Source organism: Lontra canadensis, unplaced genomic scaffold, assembly GCF_010015895.1.
Source record: "Lontra canadensis isolate GAN:19392208 unplaced genomic scaffold, GSC_riverotter_1.0 scaffold130, whole genome shotgun sequence".
Lineage (NCBI taxonomy): Eukaryota > Metazoa > Chordata > Mammalia > Carnivora > Mustelidae > Lontra > Lontra canadensis.
In genome coordinates this window covers 3150632-3166867 of record NW_022631124.1, presented here as the reverse complement: position 1 = coordinate 3166867, position 16236 = coordinate 3150632, and the positions used below count along the sequence as shown (strand labels likewise).

The following is a 16236-nucleotide window of genomic DNA, read 5'->3' as shown; positions in this document are numbered from 1 at the left end:
AAGGAGGTAACAGGGGCCATTTCCCTCCAAAGACCCCAGCATAAACACATGACCATCTCTGGGAAACACAGTGCTATTACATTCGCTACATAACTTGCTTACACCAACCAACGTTCCTTCCCCATGCCACCCCACGCTTCTGTGGACCTATCCTTCCCAGTCACACTTCCCTCAGTCTCAGCCCTGTCTGTGGGTACCTGCCCCAGAAGATCAGTGCAAACCCTGCCCACACCACATCTCCTACCCATGCATTTTTATCAGTTCAGCAGCAGTGGCAGCAGATCTCATTTCACAAAGAGCCCAGCATGTACCTCGCTAAAACATGGCCACCCCAGCAGGGAACAAACACTGCCCACAACAGGCAAAAAGAACCTCCAAAGATGACTGGACTACATCCAACATGCAGAGGAAACACTCCCTGAAGCACCAGGTCCTAGGAAACAGGGGACACTGCACTGCAAAGGCATTACATCCTCCTTTTCCTAAGGCATACCTTCAAGAGTGGGAGACATAGCTGACTTTCCTAACACAAAGAAACAGAAAGTAGGGCAAAACAAGGAGACAGAGGAATAGGATTCAAATGAAAGAACAGGACAATAAACACAGCAAAACACCTAAGCAAAACAGATATAAATAATATACATGATAGAGAATTTAAAGTAATATTCATATAGATACTCCCTGGACATGAGAAAAGAGTGGAAGACATCAGTGAGACCCTTAACAAAGAGATACCCCCCCCCAAAAAAAAAAAAATCCAGAGGTGAAGAATATAATAAATGAAATTAAAAATACACTTGATGAAATAAATAGAAGAAGCAATGATACTGGGCAAGTAAAAGAGAAAAAATTATGCAAATTGAGAATAAACTCAGGAAACTCAGTTACTCCACCAAATGTATTAATATCCACATTATAGGGATCCCAGAAGAAAAGGAGAGAGAAAAGGCGGCTGAAAATGTGTTTAAAGAAATAATAAGCTAAAAACTTCCCTATCTGGGGAAGGAAACAGATATCCAGATCCAGGAGGCACAGGGATTTCCCCCCACCACAAAAAAAAAAAAAAAAAAAAAAAAAAAATCAACCAAAGATTATCTACACCAACACACATAGTAATTAAAATGGCAAAACATACTAATAAAGAAAAAAAAATTTAAAGCAGCAAGAGAAAAGAAGAGAGTTACATACAAGGGAAACTCCATGAAGAAATCAGTGGATTTTTTTCAGCAGAAACTTTGCAGGTCAGAAGAGAGTGGGATGATAGATTCAAAAGGCTGAAAGGGAAAAATCTGCAGCCAAGAGTACTTTATCCAGCAAGGCTATCATTCAGAATAGAAGAGATAAGGAGTTTTTCAGACAAACAGAAACTAAGGAAGTTCATGACCAGTAAACCAGCCCTACAAGAAGTTAATTAAAGGGGACTCTGAGTGGAAAGGAAAGACTATAAGTATGAAAAGGAGGAATCACAAAAGTGACTTTTACACTTAAAAATAATTTTATCTGTCAAAATCAGTCAACGGACTCACAAAATAAAAGGATTTTAATGAGTGACACTATATACCTAAAAACTGGAGGAGAAGAATGGGTTCAAACATAAACATTAACTCATACAGAATGCTAAATGCAGAAGATGTTACATACACACCTAATGGTAACCACAAATCAAAAGCTGGTAGTAAATATGCAAAAAATAAAAAGAACCCCAAGTATATCACTAAACCCAGCAAATCATTAAAAAGAACAAGGATCAGAGCAAAACTACACAAAACAAGTAATAAAATAGCAATGTATATCTATCAATAATTACTTTGAATGTAAATGGACTAAGTCTAAATGCTCCAACCAAAAGACATAGGGTGACAGACTGGATTTAAAAAAAACAAAAACAAAAACAAAAACCAAGACCCTTCTATATACTGCCTACAAGAGACTCATTTCAGATCTAAAGATATTGCAGATTCAAAGTAAGGGGAAAGAGAAATATTTATCATTCAAATGGCTGTCAAAAGAAAGCTGGAGTAGCAATAGTTGTATCAGACAAGAGAGACTTGAAAGCAAAGACTGTAACAAGAGATAATAAAGGACATTATATCATTGTAAAGGGGAAAATCCAACCACAAGACATAACAATTATAAATATTTATGCATTCAACATAGGAGCACTCAAATTCACAAAACAGTTAATAACATAAAGGAACTAATCAACAGTAATAAAATAATAGTAGGTACTTCAACACTTCACTTCATCAATGGAAAGATCATCCAAACAAAAAATCAACAAGGCAACAGTCGCTTTCAATGACACAGTGGAACACATGGATTCAACAGATACATTCAGAATGTTCGATCCTAGAACAGCAGAATACACATTCTTTACAAGTGCACATGGAACACTGTCCAGAACAAATCACAAATTAAGCCACAAATCACATCAAATTAAAAAAGATCAAAGTTATACCATGCATCTTTTCTGACAGCATGATTAAACAAGCCATCAACCCCAAGAAAAAATCTGAAAAGACCACAAATACATGTAGTTTAATAACATGATACTTCTAAACAATGAATGGGCCAAGGAATCAAAAAAGAAATCAAAAAGTACATAGAAACAAACACAACAGACCAAAAATCTTTGGGATATAACAAAAGAGGTTCTAGCAGGGAAGTTCAGGGGTGCCTGGGTGGCTCAGTCAGTTGGGCATCTGCCTTCAACTCAGGTCATGATTCTAGGGTCATGGGATTGAGACCTGTGTGGGGCTCCCAGCTCATTGGGGAGCCTAATTCTCCCTCTCCTCCCTGCTCATGCTCTCTCTTGCTAGCTCTCTCTCCAATAAATAAATGGAAACTTAAAAAAAAAGTTTATAGCAATACAGGTGCACCTGAAGAAAGAAGAAAAACCCCAAACAATATAACTAAAAGACCTAGAAAAAGAATAAACAAAATCCAAGACCAGCAAAAGAATATAGATTAGAGCAAAAATAAATGTTATAGAAACTAAAAAAACAAATCAATGAAACCAGGAGTTGATTCTTTGAAATGATCAACAAAACTGATAAACCTCTAGCCAAACTCATCAAACAAACAAATACTGAGGGGAGAGGGGGCTCAAGCAAAATCACAAATGAAAAGGAAACAACCACCACCACCACAGAAATACAACTGTAACAGAATATTGTGAAAAATTGCATGCTGGTGTGCCTGGGTGGCTCAGTGGGTTAAAGCCTCTGCTTCGTCTAGGGTCATGGTCTCAGGGTCCTGGGATCGAGTCCTGCATCGGGCTCTCTGCTCAGCAGGCAGCCTGCTTCCCCCTCTCTCTCTCTGCCTGCCTCTCTGCCTACTTGTGATCTCTGTCAAATAAATTTAAATCTTTAAGAAAAAAGAAAAGAAAAATTGCATGCCAACAAAATAAGACAATCTAGAAGAAACGGATAAATTCCTAGAAACAAATAACATACCAAAACTGAAGCAAGAAGAAATAGAAAATATGAACAGAGTGATTACCAGCAATGAAACTGAATCAGTAATCAAAAAACTCCCAGGGCGCCTGGGTGGCTCAGTGGGTTGGGCCGCTGCCTTCGTGATCTCAGGGTCCTGGGATCAAGTCCCGCATCGGGCTCTCTGCTCAGCGGGGGGCCTGCTTCCCTTCCTCTCTCTCTGCCTGCCTCTCTGCCTGCTTGTGATCTGTCTGTCAAATGAATGAATAAAATCTTAAAAAAAAAAAAAACTCCCAACAAAAATCCATGACCAGATAGCTTCAAAGTAAAAGTCTATCAAACATTTAAAGAAAAATTAATTCCTACTCTTCTCATACTATTCCAAAAAGCAGAAAAGGAAGAAAAAGTTCCAAATTCAAATTCATTCTCCAAGGCCAGCATTACCCTGATAGTAAAACCAGATAAAGACACAATTGAAAAAGAGAACTACAGATCTAACAAACATGTCTGCAAAAATCTTCAACAAAATACTAGCAAACTGGATCCAACAACACATTAAAAAAATCTTTCACCACAACCAAGTGTAACCAGGATGCAGTGTAGTTCAACATTTGCAAATCAATCAACGTGGTACATCACATCAATGAGAAAGAAAAAAAACCATATGCTCATTTCAAAAGATGCAAAAGAAGCATCTGACAAAGTACAACATCCATTCATGATAATAAACCCTCAACAAAGTAAGTTTAGAGGGAACATACCTCAAAATAATAAAAGTCTTACATAAAAAAACCCACAGTGAACATCATACTCAATGGGGAAAATTAAGAGCTTCCCAACGGCTAAGGTCAGGAACAAGACAAGGATGTCCATTCTAACTACTGTTGTTATTCAACACAGTACTAGAAGTCCTAATCACGGAAATACAACAAAAAGAAATGAAAAGCACCCAAATTGGTAAGGAAGAAGTAAAACTTTCACCATTTGCAGATGATATACTATACACAGACTCCACCAAAAAACTACTAGAACTGATAAATCAATTCAGTAAAGTCAAGAATACAAAATCAATGTGCAGAAATCTACTGCATTTCTATAAATCATTATGTATGAAGCAGCAGAAAGAGAAATTAACAATCCTATTTACAATTCCACCAAAAATAATACAATATCTAAGAACAAACTTCACAAGAGATAGAAACTATAAATAATGATGAAATTGCAAACGACAGAAAAAATGAAAAGCTATTCCATGCTCATGAATTGGAAGAACAAATACTGTTAAGAGGTTGACACCACCAAAAGCCATCTACACATTTAATGCAATCAAAATACCAACAGCATCTTTTACAAAGCTAGAACAAACAATCCTAAAATTTGTATGCAACCATGGAAGACCCTGAATAGCCAAGACTGGAAAAGGAAAAAACAAACAAACAAAACTAGAGGTACCACAATTCTGAACTTCAAGTTATATTACAAAGCTGTACACAAAAAAATCAAAACAATTTAGTACTGGCACAAAAACATACAGATCAACAGAACAGAACAGAAAGCCCAAAAATAAACACACAATTATGTAGTTACTCTCCAACAAAGGAGGAAACAACATGCAATAGGAAAAAGATGGTCTCTTCAACAAATGGTCTTGGGAAAACTGAACAGCTACATGCAAAAGGAGAAAACTGGACCACTTTCTCACACGATACATAAAAATAAATTCAAAATGGATTAAGCATCTAAATGTGAAACCTGAAACCATAAAACTTGTAGAATAGAGCTCAAAAAGTAATTTCTCTGACATCAGCCACAGCAACCTTTTCCTAGACAGGTCTCCTGAAACTAGGGAAATAAAAGCAAAAATAAACTATTGGTACTACATGAAAATAAAAAGTTTCTGCACTAAAGGAAACAATCAAAAAACTAAAAGGCAACCTACTGAATAGAAGGTATTTGCAAATGACTTATCCAAAATACATGAAGATGGGATGTCTGGGTGGCTCAGCATCTGCCTTCAGCTCAGGTCATGATCCCAGGGTCCTGGGACTGAGCTGGGCATCTGGCTCCCTGCCTGGCGGGAAGCCTGCTTCTCCCTCTCCCACTCCCCCTACTTGTGTTCCCTCTCTCGCTGGGTCTCTCTTTGTGAAATGAAAAAAATCTTTAAAACAAAACAACAAAACCAAAATACTTGAAGACGTTATACAACACCCAAAAAATAATACAATTTTTAAAAGAACAGAAGACATATACAGACATTTCTCCAAAGACGACATACAGATGGCCAACAGACACATAAAAAGATGTTCATTATCACTCACTACCAGGGAAATGCAATTCAAAACAAGAATGACAGATCATCTCACACCTATTAGAATGGCTAAAATTTCCATCCTTGTTGGCAAGGATGTGCAGAAAAAGGAAACCTTTTGCACTGTTGGTGGGAATGCAAAGTGATGAACCCGTTATGGTAAACAGCATGGAGGTTCCTCAAAAAGTTAAAAGAGAGCTACCATATGATGCAGTAATCTTGGACTACTGGTTTTTTACTCAAAAAATACAAAAACACTAATTCAAAGGCACCTGGGTGGCTCAGTCAGTTAAGTGTCTGCCTTCAGCTCAGGTTGTAATCTCGGGGTCCTGGGATCAAGTGCCACTTGGAACTGCTGGGCTCCCTACTCAGCAGGAAGTCTGTTTCTCCCTCTCTCTCTGCCCCTCCCCTCACCTGTGTGCACAAGCTCACTCTCTCAAATGAAAATATAAAACCGTTTTTTAAAAAAGTTTAAAAAAAAACACTAATTCAAGAGGATACACACACACACATATTTATTGCTGTATTATTTACAAAAGGTGAATTATGGAAGCAGCCCAAGTGTCTATCAAGAGTTAAATGGATAAAGATGTGGTAGATATATACAAAATGGAGTATTACTCAGCCATAAAAAAGAACAAAATCTTACCATTTGCAACAACATGGACGGAGCTAGAGAGTATAATGCAAAGGGAAATAAGTGAGAGAGACAAATATACCGTATGATTTCACTCATGCGGAGTTTAAGAAACAAAATAAACGAGCAAAGGAAAAAAGAGAGAGAGAAACCACGAAACAGACTCTAAACTACAGAGAATAAACTGATGGTTACCAGAGGGGAAATGGGAAAGGGGATGGGTGAAATAGGTGATAGGGATTAAAGACATACACTTATGATGACCACTGTATAATCACTACAATACAATCACTATATTGTGTATCTGCAAATAATAGAACAGCGTTAACAATGGAATTAAAATAAAAAACTTTTAAAAAGGCATTAAAATGGCAGATTTACTACATATATTTTATAACTTAAAACATCAATAACATAACATACCAAAACTCATCACACTGTACACTTTAAATGGTAAAATGTATCTCAATAGAGCTATATAAAATATCCTTTCATTTTGTCAAATGTCAAAATAGTGACATATTCTCAGAAAACTATTCCAAGAGACCTCAGTATAACAGTATTGAGTATACATCCTTAACAGGATATATTTTAAAAGTAAAGAACTATAGGGACGCCTGGGTGGCTCAGTTGGTTAGGCATCTGACTCTTGATTTCAGCTCAGGTCATGATCTTACAGTCATGGGACTGAGCCCCACACTGGGCTCTGCACTCAGTATGGTGTCTGCTTCAGAGTCTCTCTAAATAAATAAATAAATAAATTTTTTGAATAAATATAAAAGAACTACAAGCAATCTTAAACTTCAGTATTAATAAACACCTGAGAAAAACAAGGAGGCTAGAAGTGCAATCATAAGAGCCTCCCTCCCCCTCCCCAAATCCATAAATTTAAGACCTATGAAGCAGTTTATGACAATATACAATAATCAAGATGGCATTACAATGAACAGAGCTTTCTTCCCCCTTTTAAAAAATGAATAGATTCCCACTAGTTACAATATTAACACATAATAGAAAAACCAACTCCACTATTTTGCTTCGAAATATCCCACTGAAGTCTATCTTAGGATAAATGAACAGCAATTATTAAATAATAATATACAGAACCATAAAATTGTGGGGAAGTTTGATATTCTTCTGTCTCTATTCTGTTCATTTTATAAAGGAACTGAAGCCTAAGGGGATTAAGTGCCTTGTTTAAGGATACATAGGTAGAAAGAAAAAGAGTCAATGTTATCCATAATTCAGTCAGTCCATGATTCAGGATCCATGATTCAGTCACTGCTTCTTTCCATGACACTTTATGCCACTGTAATATTTAAATTCATTTACACTTTTAACTCTCAAAACTGATGTGGGGCTGAAAAGAGGAACATTGAGACCTGGAGGGACGTCACATTAACCCAGCTCTTGCACAGCCAAATCACTCTCCACCATTATACCAGGTCCCCAACACACACTGCAAAAAGCTAAAGCAAATAGATTTTTTCCCAGTATAAATCAACAGGCTCCAAACATGAGGAGTCCTAACAAGGGTAAGGGCAGGAGTTATAGAGGCAGATAAGCAAAGTCTAGATACTGAACGACGAGTTCCCCAATCTCCTTCCCTTGGAAGAGAAGATTAAAAATAGAACAAAGACACAAGAAAGAAAGATACGGAGAGCAAACCAGACCCAACGTTCAGTTAACAAAAACATTTAAGATTGGGGGAGGAGAGGAGGGAGCTTGGGATGGGTTGGGGGGGGGGGGCGGTGTAGAGATGCTGAAAGAAATAAAACAATGTCCCAAAACTGAAGGAAGTGAGTTTTCCAACTTAAAAGAAACTTCCAGAAAACCTATAAAGCTATCAATAACAAGAATCACATCAGATTTCTAACAATACAAATGATCAGAAGATAAAGCAATATTTTCAAAATTGGGGGCACCAAGGGGGTTCAGTCATTAAGCATCTGCCTTTGGCTCAAGTCATGATCCCAGGGCCCTAGAATTGAGCCTCACATCAGGTTCCCTGCTCAGCAGGAAGCCTGCGTCTTCCTCTCCCACTCCCTTGTTTGTATTCCCTCTTTCACTCTGTCAAATAAATAAATAGAAATCTTAAAAAAAAAAAAAAAAAACTTTCAGAATTGGAGAAAAAAATTATTTCAAACCTAGAATCTGATAACCAAACTAAAAATTAGGTGAAGACGTCTTCAGGCTTATCATGTTAAAAAAAAAAAAAAAAATCCCATCTATCCCTTCTCAAAGTAAACTGGAGACTGTGCTACAACAAAACAGAGAAAGTCAGAAGGACATAAATTACAAAAAACCTAGGGTCTAAAAAAGAAAAAAAAGAAAAAAAAAAAAAAACTGGTTATTCTCAAAATGATGATAAAGCCAAGCCCCAGAGGTAGAACTGTGTAGCCAAGAGAAGGAGAAGCCAATCCAGACTGCAGCAGTAAGACAAGAGTGCTCCACAAGAAAGACTCTTAAAAAAATTTTCAGGCTGAAATCAATGGATTGTGTGACCTCTTTGATCACACTTGAGAGCTAAACTGAGTTTGGGTAAAGAATTAGTAATTCTTCCTAGATAACTCAACAAACCAAAAAAATAAAGCAACTATTAGCTCCAGGAAAAATAAACTACACAATAAAGGTGGCTCAAATGCAAAATATGTACCTTATCATAATTACATAAACAAAAATTATACATCTAGCCAAAAATTACAACAACAAAACTGGAAGATGAGGGGGAGAAAAATCTGTGGACAGAGATCTGTAGGACACAGGTGAAAATATCTAAAATAGGGAAAAGGAGACAGACCAATAAAAGTATGTATCATATTATTCAGAAGTCTAAAGTATATGGTAAACAAACAACTAGGAGCTGTCAGAGTGCATCTGAGCAGTAGGAATTAGGGGTGTGGATTGGGAGGCCAACTCAACAGAAATCTAGGAAAACTAACAGAATCTAACTGGAGAAAGAAAAGAAACACAAGTGATACTTTCAACAAGGACAAAAGCAGGCATGAAGGAACAGAAAATGACAAAACAAAAAAGACAAGCAAATGAAAGCATAACAGAAGCCTGGAAAGGTAAGACAATGTAGCCATCATTGCATTCCAGAACTTAGGACATCCCAGAAAGCAGCACCAGTTCACACACCGCCAATCTCTACCAAACTGGAAGCCAAGTAAATACTAATCTTTCTACTCTTCAAAGCCACGTATCTGCCCCCACCACCCTCTCCCTGTGAAACTATCCAAAGCACCCTGTTCTGTGCTTTCACTTATACCTAAGTTTATAGAATACCACCACCTGTTACAAAGTTACTCATTTGCTAATAAAAATCCCACTGAAATCCCCAAGTTCTAAAGTAAATGATTTTTCCTGTTTGAAGAAAAAATCTGATTAAAATAATACTCTTTAAATGTAAAACAGAGGTGGCCATAAAAACCAGTCTTTAAAATTCTGACTCCATCCCCCTTTATTTGATGGAAAAGTTAGGTAGTTCAAAGAACATTCTAAATTCTATCTACAGAATTAAGATCTTAATCTTTTAGGAGCCAGGGTCCCTACTAAAAATCTCATGAAAGCTCTAAACTTGGCTTTTTAAAAAGTATGTCAATTTCAGCAGTACAGAAACCTTTAGTTCTGTTTTAGACTCCAGCACCACATTTGTTGTTTATGACTATGCCAGCAGTTAAATTACAATCTGTATGTAGGTACCTATTCCTCTCTTCTGGTGGAACAAGCTGTAACCTACTCCCTTATTCCTAAAACAAACTAAAACCAGACCCATTACCAAAATCCTACAAAGACATATGCCTAGTATATGATTAAAGATACAGTTATGCAGCTATTATTATGTTCATCCCTGGGTTTCTTTTAATTTCCTCACACATCTTTATTCTCATAGGCCCTTACCTAGAAGAGAGCTTGAATGTCCTTTTAACATCAACGTTTAGTACTTACTATATGCCAGGCATTGCCCTAAATGTTTACCATGAGTCCTCCTATATACCCCTATCAATACCATTACTCCAACTTACTGAACTTTTTAACTTGCCTCAAATCACAAAGCTTACAAATGACAGTACTGTGATTTAACTCCCAAGAAAACGGACTCAAGATCCTGTGCGCACCACCTACACTTAGCCTTTTTGCTCACCCTCCATATCCAATCACTAAGATTCTGATGAACCCAAAATATCTGGCACAAAATAACTTAAAAGAGAAAAAATACGCTGAGCATGTTGTCAAAAAGCCTAAAAATTTTAAGCCATAGTAACAACGGCCTGTAAGAAATTCAGAATACCCAAGACTGCGTTTTAAAAAAATAAAGCAGATGAGTAGAGGCAGTGGGAGAGTGGAGTGTGAAGAGCAGGGACAGAATCCTTATAAACGCACAATGACAGATGCTTCAAAATAGAGGAAACTCCCAGTGTCATTTGCGCGGTCTGTCAGGGAGTTGCAAGTGTGGCCACCCCTGCACCAGTCCGCTGGATGCCTACGATGGTTGCCCGTCACCGCAGTAAAAGCCCCCCGGGAGGAGCGTCAGTGCCCCCACGCTGGGTTCCACCGACCTCTAAAGCCTGGACCTCTAAAGCGGCACGCTTCCGCCACAGCTGTAACTGTCTGGGAAAGAAGAAACCCGCCGCAAATGGCAGGCTCCTGGAGCCCCGGTGACGAGGCCGCGGGGACGCAGCCGAGAACCCCGGGACGCGATGGGCCCGCCAATAAGGACCGTCAGGAGCAGGCCAGGAGGAAGAGGAAGAGCTGGCGCCAACGGCACCCGCCGCGGCCTTCCCACCCCCACCCTCCACCCTCCACCCTCCACCTCAAGCTCACGAGCGCCACGCCGCCCACCGGACCGCGGGAGCCGGCCGGCGCTTCAACGCGCCAGGGAGCGGCGGCCGCCGGGAGCCATGACGCCGGCGCCGCGCGGGGCCGCGGCAGGGCCAGGGCGGAGGCCACCTGGCTCTCCAGGACCCACTCACCTCTCGGGGCGATGGGACGGAACCTTGCACCGAGGCGATGTACCGCTCCACGTCGGCCTTGCTGCGCCTCATCGCGCCACCGACCTGACTCCCAGGGCGCGGGAGGCCAGAGCCGAGGCCCACAGCCGTCGCCGTCTCCAAGAGCGAAGCGCCTGAAAGCCCGTGACGCAGCGCCGTCGCCGGTCGACGAGCGGCCCTCCCCGCGTGCGTGTTGCGTCAGCACTGTGCGCCACGCCGACGTTGGCGTCCCTCCCGCCGCGCACGGCCCTCTGGGCGGCCCGGCCCTTGGCTACGCCGGCTCCTGCAGAGGCCTGGTGGTATTTACGCTGTGGGAGCGTCTGCTATGAGGCGTGGGAAGGGGAAGTTCAACACCGCGCTAGGACCAGGGGACTAGTAACTGTATCAGCGAGACGGTGTTTTACCGCGTGGGTTCTCAAAACTTTCGGCCGTTTCTTCTTTTAATTACGTGATGCTGTGGAAGGGAAAAGCATTCTCAGGCCATTTTGGTGAGCGTGAAAATTGGAAACACCTTTCTGGAGGCTGTTGGTTAAATATATTATGTCGGACACGTGTGAATAAGAAGCATCCATGTTAAAATTCATGTATTTTAAAAGAACGTTATATGATTATGCACATAATTAAAAGGCCACAAATAACTGTTTTTGGACGGTTATAATTGTATAATTTGAAGAGCCCCCCATTTTTATATTTATATTTATATATATATATACAAATATATATATTTCAATAGCAGAACGGTATTTACCAAAATGTTTATAGTAGTCATCTAAACATGAGTCATCTGTATTTTCCAAATCTTCAAAAATATTTATTTCCCCCCAACCCCCACTCCGAGACTGCTTTTTATTGAATGGCTTTCTCAGAACAGGAATAAATCAACTTATTAAAGAAGTCAAATATTATGACGACTTAAAAACAAAGTCAAATTGGTGATACTCTTGAACTTACATACAGGTCTGGAAAATGCTTCTTTTGAATTCAAGTTATATTTAAACAATAAAGAATACATTTACCATTTAAAAACAGTATTTTGTTTTGATTAAATTATCTGATTTATGAAATTACACAGTTTAATTTTAAAAGGAGGTTTAAAATTCTTTGTATTTTGGTGGTAAGATACATCTCCCACACCTCTTTTTTATAAGAAAAACACTTCTGTTTTATAGTCATTCTGTTCTTGAGAGCAATTTAAAACAAGAACAAAATTCTATTAATGTACAACAATGATTTTCCCTCCTACAAAATCATTTTGGGCCAGGACCCCCAAAGCAGTACAAATGAAGTGAGCGGTAACACTTAGTAACAATTTATGTTCACATAAGTAGGCCTCCCTCAATTGTTCTACCATGGATGAAGGCAAAAAACTCAACATTCACCTACACAGCCCATTCACTCATGTTTTCACTACAGAAAACAAGGTACTAGCAGGTTTTTTAGAATATCCAGTGTAATAATTAGCTTAGAACAAGTACCAGTGGAAGCAAAACAAAGAGCAGAAGAAAACTTGTGAGAATAAAATTATTATCTTCAGGAATATCTGAGTATATATTGTAGCCATAAAACAAAAGTCATTAAAAAAAGTTTACTTTGGAAATTTGAATTTTAAAATCTTAGTTTAAAATGTTTTATAAAATGTTTTCAGTGGTGAAGACATTAGGTATAAAAAGATCATATCCCTGTATACATACAATAGGGTCTTAATTATCTGGGAAAATATCAAACAAATGAAATATGTTGAAATTTTTAGCTGGAAGTTTAGAATTTGTGGTTATGGATAATTTTTATCTTTTTTTTTAAAGATTTTATTTAGAGAGCATCCATGTGCACAAGGCCGAGTGGTGCAGGCCGTGTGCAGAGGGGGAGGGAAAGAGAGAATGGTAAGCAGACTCCAAGCCCAGTGTGGAGCCCCATGTGGGGCGCAGTCCCAGGACCAGGAGATCATGACCTCAGCCAAAACCAAGAGTTGGGTGCTTAACCGGACAAACTACTCTTATTTTTATCTTTTTTTTTTTATTGTAGGCAAAATATAACTGTATCCAATCACCTAGAATTAACCTGGCCTCTACACACCATCTTCCCAGTCTCTCCTTTTTGATTTTTCCATATCTTCCCAAATTTTTTACAATCAGCAAGTATTGTTTTACAATGGGAAGAAAAAGAGTGTTCTCTTTTGTTTTATCTCAGTCATATTGGATGTGAATAAAACAAATGATTCTGAGATTAGTAGTATGACATATATTAGAAATAACACTTAGGGTGCCTGGATGGCTCAGTCCTTCTTAGGCATCCATCTTCAGCTCAGGTCATGATCCCAGGATCCTGGGATCTGCTTAGCTGGGGCTATCTGCTTAGCTGGGACGCTGCTTCTCCTTCTCCCTCTGTCTGGGGCTCTGCCTACTAGTGCGCGCTCTCTCTCTCTCTCTCTCTCTCTAATAAATAGATAAGCTTAAAAAAAAACAACAAAGAGAATGTGGTTTGGGATAGAAGATCCTATTTTAGATAGTTGATTTATTTCCCTTTAGGTGCCATTTATAAATCCAAGTGGAGATACCTAATATATAGATGGAATAGTAGGATGAAGATCAGTGATGGATTGGAAGTCATAAACCTTAGGTGACAGTTGAAACCATGAGTTTGCCTTGGATGTGTTGTTAATAACACAGCCATAGCTACCAAATAAGCACTTGATCTGTTCCATGTCCTTCTCTTAACATTTTAAATGTATTAGCTCATTTAATTCTCAACAGCTTCAGGAGGGTACTATTATATATTATCATCCTTGGTTTTACAGATAGGAAACCAAGGGAGTGAACAGCAAGCAACTTTCTCAAGCACACTTACCTAGTAAAATCACTACCATTAATCTGTTTAAGTCAAATAAACTGAAAAGGAGTGGGCCAAAAGGAGAATCTTCTTGAGGAACTCAGATGACTTTTCTTAAGTATGTTTATTATGCTTCAAAACATAAAGTTGGGGGACACCTGGGTGGCTCAGTATGTTAAGCCTCTGACTCTTGATTTTGGCTCAGGGCGTGATCTCGGGGTTGTGGGGCTGAGCCCCCACTTTGGGCTCAGCAGGAAGTCTGCTGGATATTTTCTCTCCCTCTTCTCCACCCTTTCTCTAAAATTAATTAACTAAATCTTTAAAAAAAAAAAACCTTAATTTTCACCAAATAGGAAGATGAGTCTGACCTCTGTTTTCAAATAGACATTCTCCATGATGATGTCCATTCTAGTCCACATATTTTCCCAGCACAAACCAGTTACATCCAAATTTCTCACAAGTAATTACCCATCCTCCAAATCATACATCTAACTATAATGTTCTCTACAAAGGAACTTCTTAGCAGGGGGATGAATTCCACTCTAATAGCTCCATTACTCATGTTGATGCACTGCAAATTCAAGTGAGAGTTGAATCCATAGAAATATTTGGCTTATGACATTTTTCATTAGCAGCAGTTTTACCTGATTAATCAGAGTCCTTAACTTCTGAACTAATTGAACTAACAGGCATTTAACATTGATGCTGGTCAAACAAGTTTCTCTCATTTCAAATACCTCCAGCCTCTATTGCTAATTATCATCAACTGCAGATACATCTTTCATATATCACATGATTCATTTTTTCTTCAGAATCATTCATACTGTCAGTTCATCCCATCATTTTCTGTTTTCCCAATTTGTATGATTCTACAGTAATTCTAAACTACTGCTTTGTAGACAGCATTTTTAATATTCTCATGGCCTTTGAACTCAATAGACAAGATGAGATTTAAAATGTTCATGAAGAACCTCAGAAACAAAAAGAACCAACGTGACCGCACATTGCCATTTTTTGGTTCTTGGACATAAGTTATTTTCATTTTAAAACTTTTTCTTTGCTTGCTCTTGACATCCATACAGCCTTAACTGTCTTTCATGTGCAGAAATGGATCTTTTACCCATCAACTGACAGAGGGTTTGGAGCTATCACATGACAGCACAACCCTGCCTGGAATTATGTGAGACAAAGCTTGTACAGATAATAAATTAAGGGATACACACACACACACGTATGTATATGTATTTGTATGCATATACATGTATGTGTATATGTGTGTATATATGTACATATGTATGTATCTATGGGAACTGAGTCCCCTAAATCAGTGCTGTCTAATGTGACCCAACATGTAACTTAAAATATTCTAGAAACCACACTTTAAAAAGTAAAAAGGAACAGGAGAAACCAATTTTAATAATCTTTTATTCAATCCAATATACTTAAAATATTACAATTTCAACATGCAACTAATATAAACAAATTGTTAATAAACTATCTTACCTTTTGTACTAAGCATTTAAAATTTGGTGTATATTTTACATTTGCATCTTAATTCAGATGCCAAGGTTTCATGAAAAATACTTGATCTGTATTTAGATTTAGATTAGATTTAGGGTTAAAAAAATAGATTAATATACCCAAGTTGTTCCAGACATTCTTAGAAGTATTCAGGAATTGAACTGAATATCAAGTTTGTTTGTTTGTTTATCTTTTTGTTAATTTGTAAATATGGAATGCTTCACAAATTTGCATGTCATCCACTCTCAGAAGCCATGCTGATCTTCTGTGTGTCATTCCAATTTTAGCATATGTGCTGCAGAAGTGAACACCAGATATCAAGTTTTTAAATTTAAATTAATTAAAATTAAATCAACTTTAAAACTTCATTGCTCAGTAGCAGTAGCTACATTTCGAGTGCTCAAGTGTCATATGTGTCTAGTGTGTTGGACAGCACAGTTCTATATAATTCTGTCGCTTGTTGTTCAGACATTAAACATAAAAAGGAACAGGTTATGTAACTGTAGCACTCAATGT

General features: G+C 38.3%; 1 protein-coding gene and 1 non-coding gene across 3 annotated transcripts in view; both read right to left on the bottom strand.

Annotated features, from left to right (window-relative positions):
- The window catches only part of RANBP2 (RAN binding protein 2), a 76354-nt gene extending 64818 nt beyond the window's left edge, over positions 1-11536 (bottom strand). The window contains exon 1 of one of the 2 annotated variants that reach the window (XM_032842420.1): positions 11356-11536. In XM_032842420.1, the coding sequence (XP_032698311.1) occupies positions 11356-11427 (72 nt within the window). In that variant the 5' untranslated portion in view covers positions 11428-11536. The remainder of the gene's footprint in view (positions 1-11355) is intronic. The other variant, XM_032842421.1, reaches the window with a different exon arrangement.
- Positions 11537-15924: 4388 nt separating this feature from the next.
- Positions 15925-16031, bottom strand: LOC116857964. The gene has a single exon (XR_004380842.1). It is a non-coding gene; the product is annotated as a U6 spliceosomal RNA (small nuclear RNA).
- Between the last annotated feature and the right edge of the window lie 205 nt (positions 16032-16236).